At 38.5% G+C, this 15,705-nt stretch overlaps 1 protein-coding gene across 7 annotated transcripts in view; it reads left to right on the top strand.

The window, feature by feature from the left end:
• Nucleotides 1–15,705, top strand: part of ASPH (aspartate beta-hydroxylase) — a 210,560-nt gene that overhangs the window by 49,683 nt on the left and 145,172 nt on the right. The window contains exons 4-5 of one of the 7 annotated variants that reach the window (XM_027567493.2): nucleotides 3,290–3,331; nucleotides 5,487–7,143. The exons of 5 other annotated variants lie outside the window; for them this stretch is intronic. In XM_027567493.2, coding sequence (XP_027423294.2) covers nucleotides 3,290–3,331; nucleotides 5,487–5,830 — 386 coding nt within the window. In that variant the 3' untranslated portion in view covers nucleotides 5,831–7,143. Of the gene's footprint in view, nucleotides 1–3,289; nucleotides 3,332–5,486; nucleotides 7,144–15,705 lie in introns of those variants that run through there. One more of the 7 variants, XM_027567478.2, reaches the window with a different exon arrangement.

The raw sequence follows: 15,705 nt of genomic DNA, 5'->3' as shown, positions 1-15,705 counted from the left end.
CTGGTGTTTTTCTCTGGGGCCACTTCTCTAACGTCCCCAGAGGGGGGTTTTTTTGTTGTTGTTTTTTAAAATTTTTCTCTATATGCTGTCACCAGTCCTGCATCACCACTAACTCCTCCACCACTGGGTTTCACATCGTTTATGGAAAAAGATCTCTTCTTAATTTCCTGAACGGAGCCTGTGTAAGGTGCTCACTGTGGTGACAGAGTTATTCTTTTAGTAGGTATTCAGAACCTTTCCCATGCTCTTCCATCTTCCAGGGTCACTTTATTCTGCTGGGAAGATGATTTTGCTTTCAGCTTTACCAAGGTAGTCATCTTTGGCTTCAGTTTCATTGTCTTCCTCTCTCTACACTTTATAGCATTTCTTTATTCTCAGAGCTTTCTTCATTGTTTCCTCTCTTGATCATTTTCGCAGATGTTGCATCTTCTGGTTTCCAAAGTTAAGTCCTTGCCTGCATCTCCCCCTGCATCTTCTGGCGTCATAATTTCTCTCTCTTGCTAGCTCTGCTCCTGTTCCCCGTAGGCATGCCTTTTGTTTCCTCTAGCCATCAAACATGCAGACACAGTGAGATCGTGCAAACCCTTATTCCTTTCTGCCCCCCACCCCCGGAACCCGTGAGAAATTCCACGTATGAGCAGTTCTCTCCTAAGAAGGCAGTCATGGGGTCCCCATCAGCACCCTGGGTTTTTGGTCACCCTTTACCCACCTATGTTGTCTCATTGTAATGTTACCACCTCTTCCACTGCTTATAAAACTGTAACCTGAGGAACCTTATGGGACATTTAATAACTAACAACTCAGTAATGTCCTCATCCTGAACCTTGGTTCTTGCCTTCCTTCCTAAAACTGCACTTTTGACTTGAAGAATACTGTATTTCTTGACTCTCCTCTCATTTCTTGTTATGTAGGGGCTCCTCTGTTAACTTCCTCTTTTCTTGGTCCTATGCTTGGTGCCTTCTCTCCTGTCTCTACCATTTCTTTCTGAGGCTGGATGTGATCATTGTGGTTTAAATATTAGCTCTGTCTTTATTATGTCAAAAACATTGAAAGCTTATTGACTGTATTCTTTAAGTTCATCAACTTTAGCTAAAGTTGATGCTTTGGAATTTCGTACAGTGCATTGCACATTGTATGTCTCACTTTAAGGATTTGTGCCCAGATCCCTGGAAAAGTTTTAAATAAAGCACTCATTATTTTTTCCTGTTTCACTAAGCAAATGCTAATCTAATATTTTATTGATGTCAAAGTTAACTCTAGCCTTTTCTCTTCTTTCCTTTTTTTTTTTTAAAGATTTTACTTATTTGTCAGAGAGAGAGAGAGCACAAGCAGGGGGACTGGCAGGCAGAGGGAGAGGGAGAAGCAGGCTCCCTGCTAAGCAGGGAGCCTGATGCGGGGCTCCATCCCAGGACCCTGGGATCATGACCTGAGCCGAAGGCAGACGCTTAATCCACTGAGCCACTCAGGCGTCCCAACTCTAGCCTTTTCATCAATATAGCTCTTTTGACTCTATCATAACAGTGGGCTTTGGTGGTTGGGTAGTCTGATTATGATTCTTACCACTCTGCTTTTTAACAGGAAAATCTGGGCATGCGTTGAGAGAACATGCAGGAGTCAGAAGAGGGACATGAACAACATTAAACATGCATTTTAATGTTTTATGCTCATTTCTTTTGCACATTGGATAATGCCCATGTATTTAAAAGTTGGTATTACAAGAATAAGTTTGATATTTGATTCTAAAATAAACTTTAATGGGGAGTGGTCCAAGATGGCATTCAGTATTATAAGGTGGCATGCTATTTTTAATAGAGTTTAGGAAAGATTCAAGTTTTATCTGTGAAAAATGATTTGTCACACACACCCACAAGTTATGATTCTGTATGTATATAAGTAATTGGACAGGTATACATAGCCGTATGAAACAGTTAATTCACAGTTCTTTTTTAAATGGAGTCAGTAGTAAGACATACACTAATACTTTTTTCCAGAATAATGATGGTGATATTTCTTTTTTTTGAAGTGTAGTTGACACACAGTATTCCATTAGTTTCACATGTACAACATGGTGTTTCGACAACTCTACATGTGCTATGCTCACGACACGTATAGCTACCATCTGATGATAATGGTATTTTCAGCCAAAATAAGTTGCCATTCTCAAATGGACTGTCTCATGTGATGGAAACAAATTGCGATGGAGAGAGAAAGAGAAAGGAATTTAGGAATGGGGGATGATTTGACTAATATAACAGGAGTGAAAACACCTCATGCTGAAAGTGGAGGTGTGATTAGGGTTTTGAAAAACACAGAGTGGGTCCTGCTTGGGAGCTTTCTTGTACAACGGTAGTCATTTGTTGCTGGGTGACAGATGGTGCTGCCCCCACAGGAGGTTACCAGTAATCACCACACCCCCACTCTTAAGAGCCTAGGAAGTGGGTTGGCAACTTGGAATGCCACCTTGGAAAGTTTGCTGATACATGAGTATAAAATAGCATTTATGTGATCAGGAGATAGAACTGAGAACATCGGTTGACTGGGAAGCCAAATACAGCGTGGCTAGAATGAGAGTGTATTGCGAGGTATAGGGTATTGACGCCTGTTAGAGGTTAAACCCATTGTCAGAACTTTTATTTGCCAAGACAAGAAATAGAAAGCTATTGCAATGTTTTTGGATGAAGGGTAAAAAAATTAACATATACCTACATGATGGTGTCATTCTTACTTGTTTGTACAATTTCTTTTTATAAAGAAAGTTTGAGACCATGGAGGAAAAAAGCAATGATCTTTCAAACAGTAGAGATTAAAATTCTATCAAAATATGCTATCCTTTCTTTGGATGGCAATGACGATTGAGTAGGGGAGTGAAGTCCCCCGATCCTTTTCATGTGTGGTGCTTGTAATGGGTCATCTGTGCCGAGCAGGCGGCCACTGGTGATGCAGGTACAGCTGAGTGGGAAATGGTATTTCCAGTTGTAATTGGGTTTTTCTAAAGCCCATGATTCTTTCAGGTCTATGGCAAGTCATGAAGTTGACTGACTCAGTAAGCTGATTGCAGTGCATTTTTTGTTATAGTGAAAGTAAGGTTTCAAAATGACATCTAAATGATAGATATTTATGTGTCAAAGGTGTGTGTTTTTAAAATGGTGAGTTTAACTTAATTTGTTTAATAGAGGCATTGATTTTAACTATAGATATTTATTGTATTATTTTTTAAAAAAATACTTGGTTTTTAAATCCCTTAGTATTTTCTGTTTATAACCTATTTTCATCTTGTAAATACCAACAGAAGGACCTGGTGGGGTAGCCAAGAGAAAAACTAAGGCTAAAGGTATTTTCTGTTTTTCAAATTAGCCTTGAGTGAATCAAGTTTGATGCTTGAAATTGCATGACATTTTCTAGATACTTTAATGCAGTTACTAATGCTGACAATTGCTTTTTGATTTGGGCTGCACCTTTGGCCAGTGGTAGTTTTATCAAGACGTCATTAAAGAATTTCTTGCCTCAAGCCTATAATTTTAAGTTATTTCCTTTTTTGTGATATCAAAACTTTTGCAACAGTCTTTAAGCTAAAAACATATAATGATATCATGATATTATACTACATATAAACTTATATCTAAACTTGTTATTGTCTAACCTAAAAGCTTTCTTAGTTTGAATTTTTTAATTACTATTGAAAAAAAGCTGAATTCTTCACTGATTGATTTCATTTCTTCAGAAGCTCTGGTGACATTTTGTCTTAGAGCATAGTAAAAGCCAGTGTGAGCACACTTGTAGTTTTCAATGAAATGAAAACTTAGATTTATAATCTGGGGTACTGCATTTCATTGGTATAGAATTTCCTGTGTTTTGGTATTTTAATTCTTTAAAAATCACTGTACCTGTCAACCATCATATGTAGGCTAACAGCTTATTATTAGAGCCTTATTTTTTATATCTTTGGGGGTTTTCTTGCTCATATATCAATATTTATGTCCTTTAGGGACAGGGGCATGGGAGAAGTGCATGTTTTTCTTTATTAACTTGTAATATTCTTTTGTGTTCAAGTGCTTGGCATATTGTTTTTAGTTTGTTTGTTTTTTGGTAAAACATTATGACTGTGACTTGCAGGGTTTTGTGATTTGTATTTTAATTTTAAGATTAGGGAGTTTTAATGTTTTAACTTTGTGTTCCATCTGAATAACTCCCAGGGAGGGAACCATTTTTACCATTTTATTCTTATGTCACTAATTATGAGATAAATGGCCGACGAAGTAGAATTTATACTTCTTGATCTGGAGAGATGAATCAGACATTAAAGATTTAATATTGTAACAGTTGTGCAGAACAAGATCATACAGCCTTGCATAAGCACTCTGGCAGTGGCGTGATCCGGGTCTGTACAAACAGCACTGATGTAGGGGAGGGTTCGGACCGTTGCTTCTTTATGAATGCTATTCCGTATTTTTAGAAGGTCTTTAAAAGATTTTCAGGAAGAATTGAATACATTTTGAGCTATGTGAATTTTACACGATTCTGATGGACCTAAACATCTTCCACATTTTATTAAAGAAATCTTTAGTTTTCTTTGTTTCTGCTTAGATGCTATGTAATGCAGCAAATACCTTGCTTCTTTTAGATTTCCTAATGAGGGAGCAAGAAGGTGAAATTCAAAGCTTTTGCTAGCAGCTCTATTAAACTTTATGTAAAACGGGTTGAAAGCAGGATTGGTCTTACACGAGATTTGGAATTAGCTGTATATTCCATTTAATTGCTCCCCTGCCTATGAGCATGGTTGGACCACATGTTGGCTTGAGTGGCTCTACATAAATTAACAGGAAAACATATTTAAAGGAATACTGATTTCATAATGTTGAATATAAGCAGACAAGAATGTCTACTTGTCATTTTAAGTACTATAGATAAGGAATTTAAAATTTCACACTCGTGGATATTGTTTTTTTCTTACTTAGCTAAGAAAAGTAAATGGTATTTACTTTTTCATCTGTGCATTATATTTGTTTTCAAGGCTTGTAAGCACAAATCTTTTAAGGACATGATTTTTTGTTAGAACTAAAAGTTTTAAAATTATCTTTGTATGGATACTTGTAAGTTATGGAAATTTTTTTCTTAATGTTGCCAGTGTTCCTTTAATTATGTCATTATAATTGTGAAATGTGAGTTGTTAACACTTTGTGTAAAGTTTATGGATGGATTCATTTTAATAATATTGCATGTTAGCCTTATTTTAAAACAAGTCATAACCTATTTCAAGCTGGAAAAATACAATGGCGAGTTTCTGGCATTTCTTTGGTAGCTGATATTTTGTAGAGGTTTACATCTGTTTTTAACCAATTTAAAACTAGGGGATGAAAGTCACTTTCTGAATGAACATTTCATGTGTGTGGAGAGATAAAGACCAGACTTTAGCACTAAGTTACTGTCCTGTGAATTAAGAGATGCTTTCAATAAACTTTTTTTCCTTTGATTGGAAAACCTGAAAGTTAAAGAACTCACTAAAGAAGAGCTCAAGAAGGAAAAAGAGAAACCTGAGTCAAGGAAGGAGAGTAAGAACGAAGAGAGAAAAAAGGGGAAGAAAGAAAAGGAGGGCGACCGGAAGGATAAGAAAATCCCTGGTGCAGACACATCCAGGAAAGAGTCTTCTAAGGGGAAAAAGGACAGAGAGAAGGAGAATGTGGGCCTAGACAAAAGTGCTGAAGCCAAGGAAAGTAGGAAAAAGTCCACAAATGTAAAGAATGCTTCTGGTAAAATGGTGTCCAGAGACAAAGATGACGCAAAGGAAGGGAAAAGTTCAGCCAAGGGAAATAACCAGAAAAGAAAGAACTGAAAGCTCTAATATCGTCATCCCAGGAAATGGTAATGTTCGTCGTGATTTGCTGCTAAATGGCAGAGAAAATTTAGTATTGCTCCAGTTGGGGAAGATGTGTCAGATAGGTAGCCCTTGAATGTATTTATTGGTGCTCAGTACGTAAATGGTTTGAAATTTAGATGCGCTGTCTTATGCATCTCGGTTTAAAAGATGATGCTTGTTAAAACCATGTAATAAAAATGTGATGTAATAGCTTGTTTTTATTAATTTATTGATCATGTATCCAGATAAGTGTATATATATAATATGACTTGTAATGAACATATTAATCGACTGAATACTTTCATCGGAGCTAAATAAGAATGTGAAGATTTCCCACAGTGTGTATACACTGAGTGCCTTTCAGGTATGACAGATGCTCAGGTAGGTGGGAGGTTTTCTTCTTTCTCCCTTTACCCTTTGTCTTCTTCTCCTTTCCCTTCCCGCTTCCCTGCTTCCCTTCCCCTTTCACCTGCCCTTCTCCCTCACCCCTTCCCCTCTCCTTCCCCATCCTCTCTCTCTTTCTCCTCAGGCTCCTGTGGCAGCCCCTGGGGTCCTCTTTCCCTCAGTCTGTCAGGGGCAGCCCCTTGGTCAGGCTTCTCCCTGGATGCTCTTTTTCCCTCCCCTCCCCTTTCTCTCCTTCCGAGTCTCTCCTCCCCACTCTTTTATTGGCTCTTTTACCTCCTCCTCCATCCCTCCAGGCCTCCTGGCTACTCACCCTCTTCGCTTCTCTTTCTGCCACTCCTCCCCACCTGCTTTTGTCACCCAGTAAACACTTAAGTTTCTCAAGTGCAGCGTGTACTGTTCTGAGAACTCTGGATGCAGTCATGAATAAAAGAAAGAATTTGATTTAGAAGAACAGTTTTAGAACACTTTTATTGATAATATCTTTACAGACTCAGAAGAGAAATAACAAGACTTTAAGTATTTCAAATTAGGATATACTTTCATTTTTTTATCACACAGTTTTTCATTTATTTCGGTGGAGTGGCATCTGTTTTTCATATTTGATTGTATTATGGTTTACCATTTCTAAGGAGCTTCAAATATGAGATCTAACTAGAGATCAGAACTTAATCAGAAAACATTTAATAAAATGAAATTTCAGTAAGAATACATTTCTACAAATGGTTTGTGCCGTCCTCTGAATGAAGTCTCAAATTTCTAACTGCAACTGCTGGTGAGATTCAGTTATGAATTGGAGAAGAGCAGCCTGATTTGTTGTAACAGAATCAAAAGTGCTGCCACAGAGCTTTTACCTTTTCAAAATAATTCTTCAGGGGCACCTGGGTGGCACAGTCGGTTAGGTGTCCAGCTCGGTTTCGGCTCAGGTCATGATCCCAGAGTCGTGAGATTGAGCTCCATGTCAGGCTCCACACTCAGCAGTGTCTGCTTGGGATTCTTTCTCCCTTTCTCTCTGCCCTTCCCCACTGTGCAGTCTCTCAAATAAATAAATAAATAAATAAATCTTAAAAAATAATAATTCTTCAACTTTTTTTGCTGAGAGCTTAAAAACAGAGAATTTGGCCTAATTGAAGATATTTCAAATCAGAAATGAATAAGCATTAAGTGCCAGTGTCTCTAAAAGTATTGTGTACCATTTTCTTATGTGCTATCACCGTTCCTGCCTAAAATCAAGCAGGACATTTGGTGGACAAAAATGCCAACTGACAGAATTTTATAGCCAGTGGGAAATCCTAGAGAATAATACCCAATCTAGCTAATCCAATCCTCTTATTTTCTTGTTCAAAAGCTATGGCTCAAAGAAATTGTAACACGTGTTCTCTTGGGGTTTCATGTGTCTATTAGTCAGGGTTTTGTTGTTGTATAGATTACCAGAACATTGTAAACCACACAGGGAATGTTAGGGCTCACTTGGTTGGCAGATACAGGGGCACCAGCTTCAGGTGGATAGATCCCAAGTCCAGACCTGTTATCAGAGCTGCGTTTCTTCCTACTTTTCATCTCAAGTCTTGGCTCTGCTGATGCTTTTCCTTGACTTTTTATTCTATATGGAGCTGCTACCACTTGATGAAGAAGATGGCCCTCAACAAGCCCCAGACGGATCTTTCTATTTGAACAATCCTAGTGCAAAGAGCCAGTTTTCTGGAACGGCTCTGGGAGAATTGCAACGGCACTGGGTAGGCCTGCTGACCATTTGTGACCAGTCCTGTAGTTGGGGTTGGGTTAGTCTTCCGGGCCTGGCTTCTGTGCACAGCGCTTTGGGCGGGGGCTGGAATGGGTCCCACTAAACCATTTGAAATTTTTCCCGCAGGGAGGAGGGCTTCTGGGAGGAGAAGAGGGAGGCTCCAACTGAGCACTGACCACAACAAGAAGCAAAACATTTACTCACCACGCACATAAAAGTTACAACATCTTAAAAATATATCCTGATGGTAGATCTTGCCGCTAAGATAAATGGATTGATTTTTTAATTCATGTACCAAATTTTAAGTTACTTTTTTCTACAGATTTTTTTTTCTTTCTTGGAGAAGGGCTGATAATTATATTTGCATTTACCGAGGGCATTCTAATAATTTCTACATTGGTTTTTAAGAGACAAAAGTGATGTGGGATAAAGTATATAAATGCTAAATTCTAAGAAAAAGAGGGGAAAAGAATCTTAGGATAACCTCATCAGCATAGGCACATTCACATTATCTATTGCCATTTGGTAAAGTGCTTGGAAATATTTTACTTCTGTCATAGTTTTCCTTTGACTATCAGCTCAAGAATTAAATTGAAACATCTCGACTAAAAGCATTTAAATAAATTTCAAGAGTTTTTATGAACTGGGAATGGATTTATTTTCTTTCCTCCTTTTTTCTTTCCTTTTCTTCAGTAAATAAAGGCTTCAGCTGAATTTATTGAAGCTGAGGTCACACTTCCATCTAATTGCATTGGCACTTACTATTCAACTAAAAACTTAGTGTGGGAGAAACTTTGCTCATGATTAATGCGTTTAAAACTGTGCTTGTATTGTGACTTGTACTCACCTTTCAATTCGGAGCGTAGTTATTTCTATTTCCTGCTGCTTCATATTGTTATCTAAGGATAATTAAAACCAGAAAGGTTATTACCCTTTTTAAAAAGTCATCTAAAAACAGGGACAAAAATTTCCTAATACAAAGTAGTTGGGAGTCAGAAGAAGTCCTGAAAAGTGAAAGCGAAATACTAAGAAAGTAAGTTTGTTATATCACAAACAAAATTGTTCTTTCAATTACCCTGTGAGATGATACATCAGGTTTTGAAAAATGACATTACTGTCATAATTTTCTTTTAAGTTTTTGTAGGATAGTATTTCACATGACTGGCACGGCCACTGTAAAGATAAAGATGGTCAGTTTTACAAAAATATTTGGGAGCCTATCAGTTTTTCCAAGAATCTTTTTTATCCTTTAATATTTAGATTACTTTTTTTGAAGAACTATATCATCTCTTTTTCTTCATTTGTTGTGATGCGCAATGTCTGTTTCATTTGTTAAGGACTTTGTGTGTGAATTTTAGTTACTGCTAACATTATTACTAATCACCTTTTTGAAATCTTATTACTACCTTTTTTTTTTTTTTTACAAGATTTTTGGTTTTATTTTGTGGGTGATTTGCATTGTGTATAAATGGTCTTATCAACATTTCATGATAAGGGAGAGACTGACAGATAAATTGACATAAATTCATCAGCATGAATGCTTGAGTTAACCCAGGAGGATTCATTCTATAAGTAATTGGTTCATAGAAAGTATTTTATACTGCTATGACCTGCTTAGTCATACAACTCTGTACCCTCAGAGGTTTTAATAATGATTATTTGGATAATAAGGACTCCCTATACATATTTCCATTGGGGAAAAAACCAGATAAAAGTAGTACACAGGTATGATTTTTTAAATTTTAAATGCTTTAACTGTAGTATCATTTTCTGTGAAATGGGTCTGGTGACTTGGGCCACATCTCCTGGCTTTGGTTCCTTTCTCCTCTGTTCTCCACTATTCCAAATCCTGGAATAATTCTCCATTGGTAACAATTCTCCAGATTGATAACTTGGATTATTTCACTATTAATTGCATCTTGGAAATGCCGGTTTTCCTCATTTGTGAATTGAAGATAATACCTTTCCTTCATGTGGCTGTGGGAACTAGCTGGTATTGGACCTGCATAAAGAGCTGGCACTTTGTTCATTTCCCCCCCTGTTCTAGCTAAAGAGAAAGTTTTCATTCTTAGGAAACGGAAGGGTGGGTGTGATGTCGCAGATCTCTAAGTGTTATTCTCAGGGAAATCTTGTTTGGGAGTAATCTGAAAAGATCCCCAGTAACAGTCGTCAGCCTCCTGTCCTTCCTCCTCTGTTTGCCTGAAGACAAAACCATGTGCCTTAGATGTTTATTACCGGTTTGGATATCATTTTTACATAGAAACCAATTTTCACAAAAGCTTCCATCTTGTAAGCCCTACAAAGCAGAAAGTCCTCTGTTTTCCTCTTCTTTGTTCTCATTTCACACCTCATTTGATTTCACTGTATGTGTATTTATCACTCTGCATTAGCATCCGTGCATCCTAGAGGTCCATCATTTATCTCTTCCTTGCCTCAAACATTACTTCTCTTGCATCCTAAGAGATGAGAGGAAGACCTATACTTAAAGCTTAGGAAAACCTATACGTAAGGCTTTTGTTACTTTTGATAAATACCCATGTGCTTTGTCATCTCTATTTTGCATGTATAGATCCATTCAACAAATATTCTGAGTACCTGCAGCATACCAGGCTGTGCTAGGCACTGGGGATACAAGTGACAAGGTAACTGCAGTCTCTATAGTGAAATGTTAGGATATAAACAAGGGGTTGAGGAAGAAAATAATGAACCGGAGCCAGCTAATGCCAGTGCTGCCCACTTGGTGGGCCGTGTTTCACCTCTGCTGGGGAGCCAGCTGACTCATCACGTCTCCACTGATGTTCTCTCCGATCCTCCCAGGCTGGGGGCCTGTGTGTCTCCCGATTATCACGCTCATCACTTTGCTTCACTGCTGGATTTTGCTTTCCTACCGGACTGTGATTTATGTCCAGCACCTATCACGAAAGCTCAGAATAATAGGCATTCAATATATGTTTATTGAATGATGAATACATAAAGCACAGATCGTGTAAAAAATATTTCAGATATGTATATACTATTGAGTAATATTAAAAAGAAGAAAAAAAGAATTTTTTCTTTTAAGAAAGACGTAGGAGTTTCTGCAGTAATTGCAGGATGCTGTAACCACCTTGGACGTTGCCGATCACTGTGTTCCTGTTGTACGTGCGCAGGGAAGGTAGTAAATTCGGCTCTTTTAGAAGAAACGAAGGGAAAAATTAATTTGTGGGGAAAACATGGGTGTATGTTTGCTGGGTTTAAATTCTCTCATTTAATTCTTGAAACCCTTCTAAGGTGAGAGTTTTATCCCTGTTCATACTTGTGGAAAGCCAAGCTGAATCAGTAGTAATGCACTCAAGATGGGATTCAGATGGAATTCAGCAGCAGCCCTCTTGGTTCATGAACCTGAGCTCCTGTACGCCGTCTCGTGTTGCAGACGTTCCAGCGAGCCCACTGCGTTCCAGTCTTGGTGGAGACCCTTCAGGGGTCCTGAAACCCAAGCTCTTAGGAACCCTTTTGGCAGTTTTATTCTTTTGAGATTTAGATCATCCTGTTCCTGCAGTCTGTCTGTTGATCTTGGGTCGTGCGAAGACGCTTTGAATCTGGAATGGCTCTTATTGTGTATCATGGGGCAGCTCTTTTAGTTTCTGGCAGAACTTTGACAGGGCTGCAGTTGGGATACCTGCTAAGATCTGTATTGGCTGATTATACGAGCAAGGAGCCACAACGACGTTAGCTTGGTCAATCAGTATGTGCGTCTTTCTGGTTTATTGATTTTCCAGAATATTTCTCAAGATCATGTAGCTATTAGGGTTATTCTTGGGGTATATTGATTTATACTGTTAGGCTACTTGCATTTGAAGCAGTAGCAGTCCTGAGCTCTTCCCCTTTGAATCACAGCCGCTGGAGTAACCTAAGATGGGTGGCTCAGTCATTAAGCGTCTGCCTTCGGCTCAGGTCATGATCCCAGGGTCATGGGATCGAGCCCCGCATCGGGCTCCCTGCTCGGCAGGAAGCCTGCTTCTCCCTCTCCCACTCCCCCTGCTTGTGTTCCCTCTCTCGCTGTGTCTCTCTCTGTCAAATAAATAAATAAAATCTTAAAAAAAAAGATCAAAATTTTCAATCTCTACACTACTGAGTCAGTAAGCCAAAGATTGATAAACCAGTTTTTTAAAAATGTCTTAGCTTTTATGGGCTTAGTCTGTGAAGTCCTATTTGCCGTTCTTACTTTCCCAGATTTTGTCGAGGAACTGGTTTGTATGGAACTCTTAGGAAAAATGAATCCTTTATTTTCAGTCAGAATGAATAGCTCCATGATCCGGTGACCCCAGGACCTTTCTGATTCTCACGCCCTTGCTCCTTTTCTCTAGCTGCATTGGCCAAGTGGCTCTTCCTCTCTCCCAGCACTTTGCTCTCCCCCTCACCCCAGACCAGCTGAAGAATTTGTGCTTGCTGGTCCAGAGCCTCCCTGGAACATTCTTCCCCAGCCCAAGTCACAGGGCCACATCCCTGGTTTCCGTCAGGAATCCGTTTACATTTTATCAATGAGACCCTTCCTCATCAATTCACCGGAGATAGCCTCTCCTCTTTCCCTGATGGCCTGGCACTCCCTGTCCCATATCTTCCCCATTCAATATACTTTAAACATTTCAGGTTTCTTATTTTTTTAAATTCTTCCCTCCCTATGAGAAGTAGGGCTTCTCAGTGTTCATTTTCTGTAAAACAGTGCCTTGCATTAGTAGGTGCTAAATTGTTGCTGAGTGAATGAATACCATATGCAATTTAGTAAGTTTTAAACTGCTACATACAGATGGGAAGAAAATACATTTATTTCACATTGCTCTCAGGTATAGTAGGGTAGCGGGTGAAAGAAGTAAGCTAATATTGGATTGAGGTAACTGTCAGATACTCAAGTTTGCTATGAATGGTTGACTTAAAGTGCTCACATCACTTACTTTATAACTTCTTCCATTTTTAATTAAAATTGTAAGAAAAATCATATTTATTAAATGCAGACTTTTTTTTAATTTCCTAATTTTTCTGATGCGCCCGAGGAACTAAAAACAAGGTATGCTTTAAGGCAATTAATTGATTTTTCAAATCATGCAGGAGCTGTTGTGGTTGACTTGCAACTTTCATTCAACCCTAGATAATTACTTTCAGGCGTTATGGTTATCCTGTTCCCTTTGCCAGCTTAGAAGTGGAAATGGGTTCTGGTTTTGAATGTTAAAGCTGAAAGAGAAGACTGCTGGAAGCTTCTGCTTCCAGCTAAGATTTCCTCAAGTCCTAAGAGAAGCAGAGCAGGAGGTGGTTCTTTGCTTCTGGACGTCCTCTAGTCCACAAGAGGAGCAGCTAGGGGAGCCCCGATGGACAGCGTGAGGGTGAAGCTAGTGCTGAGAGCAAGCCCACCCGTCTCTGCACTCCTTGTGAGATTAGACAATAAATTTCTTTTTCACTTGAGCTAGTGTGAGTTGGTGTTTTGTTGTATGCAGCCCTAGGAACATCAAAAGTGATGACATTCGTTTCATAATGTAATTTTGAGTATTTATTTCAGGGCTACATCCTTGCCATTTGTATCTCATCATAAATCCAATTTGAAAACCTTTCCTTTGATTACTACTGGACCTTATATGTATTTTTTTTTGTTTGTTTAGTTTTTACTTTTGCCTTAAAATTTTATATGAGACCTGGACTTACCACTACTTCCTGAGGAACACTTATTCACGGATCAAAATAGACTTGGGTGGCAATATAATTTCTCGAAACACCAGAATGAAAGCTTATATAGGGCTAATTCTTCCATATGGCTTATCAAACTAGTAAGAATTAGTCTAGAATGTGGTTTTTTTTTTTTAATTTTAGAAAGTTTATAGGGGTCTAGGGAAGGAGATATATTAATGTGATCCTCAGCTTTTTTGAAGTTTACATTATAGTTTTATGCTGATTTCACCTCTGGAGAATAGCTGTGACCAAGTATCAATAAATTTACAATTCAACTGCCACTTTGGACAGAAAAGAAAACTGCTCAATACTTTCTCTTGTTATATGCTTTTGCTTTCTCCTGTGGTTCTACGATTTCAATTTTAGAGACAACTCCAGTTGATAGAGAGAAAGCTGACTATGAGAACCATATGTCTAAATATTGGTGTGCTAGTAGCTTTCAAACAGTTCTCACATCAAAAATTGTTTTCAAATGAAACTTCCTGAAATTTAATAAGAATGGGATTTGCAGGCAGTGTAAATCTTTATTGTTTGTCGGGGAAATATTTCACTGCTTATTGAACCACTGAACCCACGGAGCATAATTTGAAAACCTGCTGCATCGAGGATTAGTGAAGAATGACCCTGTGGGTTTTCATCCAAACTGAGATATTTCTGAGGAAGAAATAATGATTCCAGCACAACGGACAGAACCTGGGACTGCTCCAGGCAAATGAGTCCCATGGCTCTGTAGTGGTGGATGCCAGGGCACAGATAGGAATCTCTTTAGTAATAGTAGGAAACTGATCTGAGTCCCCTTTCCCACCTTTATAGCCTTTAGCCTGCCTAGTGTGGCCAAGGAGCCCTGGTCCCACAGAGGATCTCTGTAGCTATTGAAACTAGCAGAGTAGCCGCACCATTGGGGGTGTTCAGCCCTTGAGCAGGTGCTTACTGGGCACCTGTTATGTGCCAGGCATTTCCTGAGGTGCTGAGAGTACAAAGATTAAATGACACAGTTCGGAAGGTTTACCCTATTCATTCAGCAGAACGTAGCAATGAATAGTTTCATGACTGTTCCATTAACAATTGAGAGACACAAGAAGAGATTATTTAAATGGGCAAGAGCATGGGAGTTTTCAGTCCTGAATTCGGAATTTGAAATGTAATGGGTTGCATTAATAAGGCCTTCGTCTCTACCCATCACCCCCTGAAATTGAACTACGTGTAGGATCTGTGGTTATTTGTGTATTCCCTTTGAAATCTACATTATAGTTAGAAGTCACTATACAGTTAGGAATAGAACACAGCTGTATCCATTGGTGTTTGTTTTGATAGTATAGCGTGGAAGGTAAGTAATTGAAGCAAATAGAAGTGATGAGGTAGAATCCTGTGTATCTCTGCCTCACTCTCTTTAGGATTGGAGAGAAGAAGGTGAGAGTGTGTTTTTGCCAATGGGGGAAAAATGAAAGGAAGAATCAGGAAAAATACAAGGAATCAAAAAGAAGTAAAAGACATGGAGAGTTTTGCAGATTACAGTAGCATATGTACATTAAGAGTGGTCTGAAGTGCTCAGGAAAAGAAAAATGCCTCTCAATTCTGTACTGACCTTTCCACTCTAGGCCATTGACATGCATGACACATTCCCTCTAGTAACAGTTGTTGGTACAAGATTCTCGCTGGGGGTAACAAAGAGCCAGGAGCTGGTGAATGGAATGACAGACTCTGGGACCTGATTTAGCTTTCTAAAGAGTTGTATTTAGTAGAGGATGTATTTTAATGCTCTTCATATAGAATATCAAAGAAATCATTTAGTCTAATAGATTTTAGACTGGTGTTGACTTTAAAATCAGATTTCATGTTTATTTACCCCGATGTTTTATTTTCCTTAAGACGTTAAAAAAACACACACACATATCTTTGTTTTCATGTCTTTTAGCTCTTTGTAGAACAGTATGATTGTAAGTGGTACCTTGAGAAGTTTGTAAATAGTTATGTATGATTTGTTCTCATTTTTAACTATAGTTTTCAA

This window comes from Zalophus californianus, chromosome 4 (assembly GCF_009762305.2).
Source record: "Zalophus californianus isolate mZalCal1 chromosome 4, mZalCal1.pri.v2, whole genome shotgun sequence".
Classification (NCBI taxonomy): domain Eukaryota; kingdom Metazoa; phylum Chordata; class Mammalia; order Carnivora; family Otariidae; genus Zalophus; species Zalophus californianus.
Note: the sequence above shows the minus strand (reverse complement) of the source record. Positions and strands in the feature narration are given on the sequence as shown.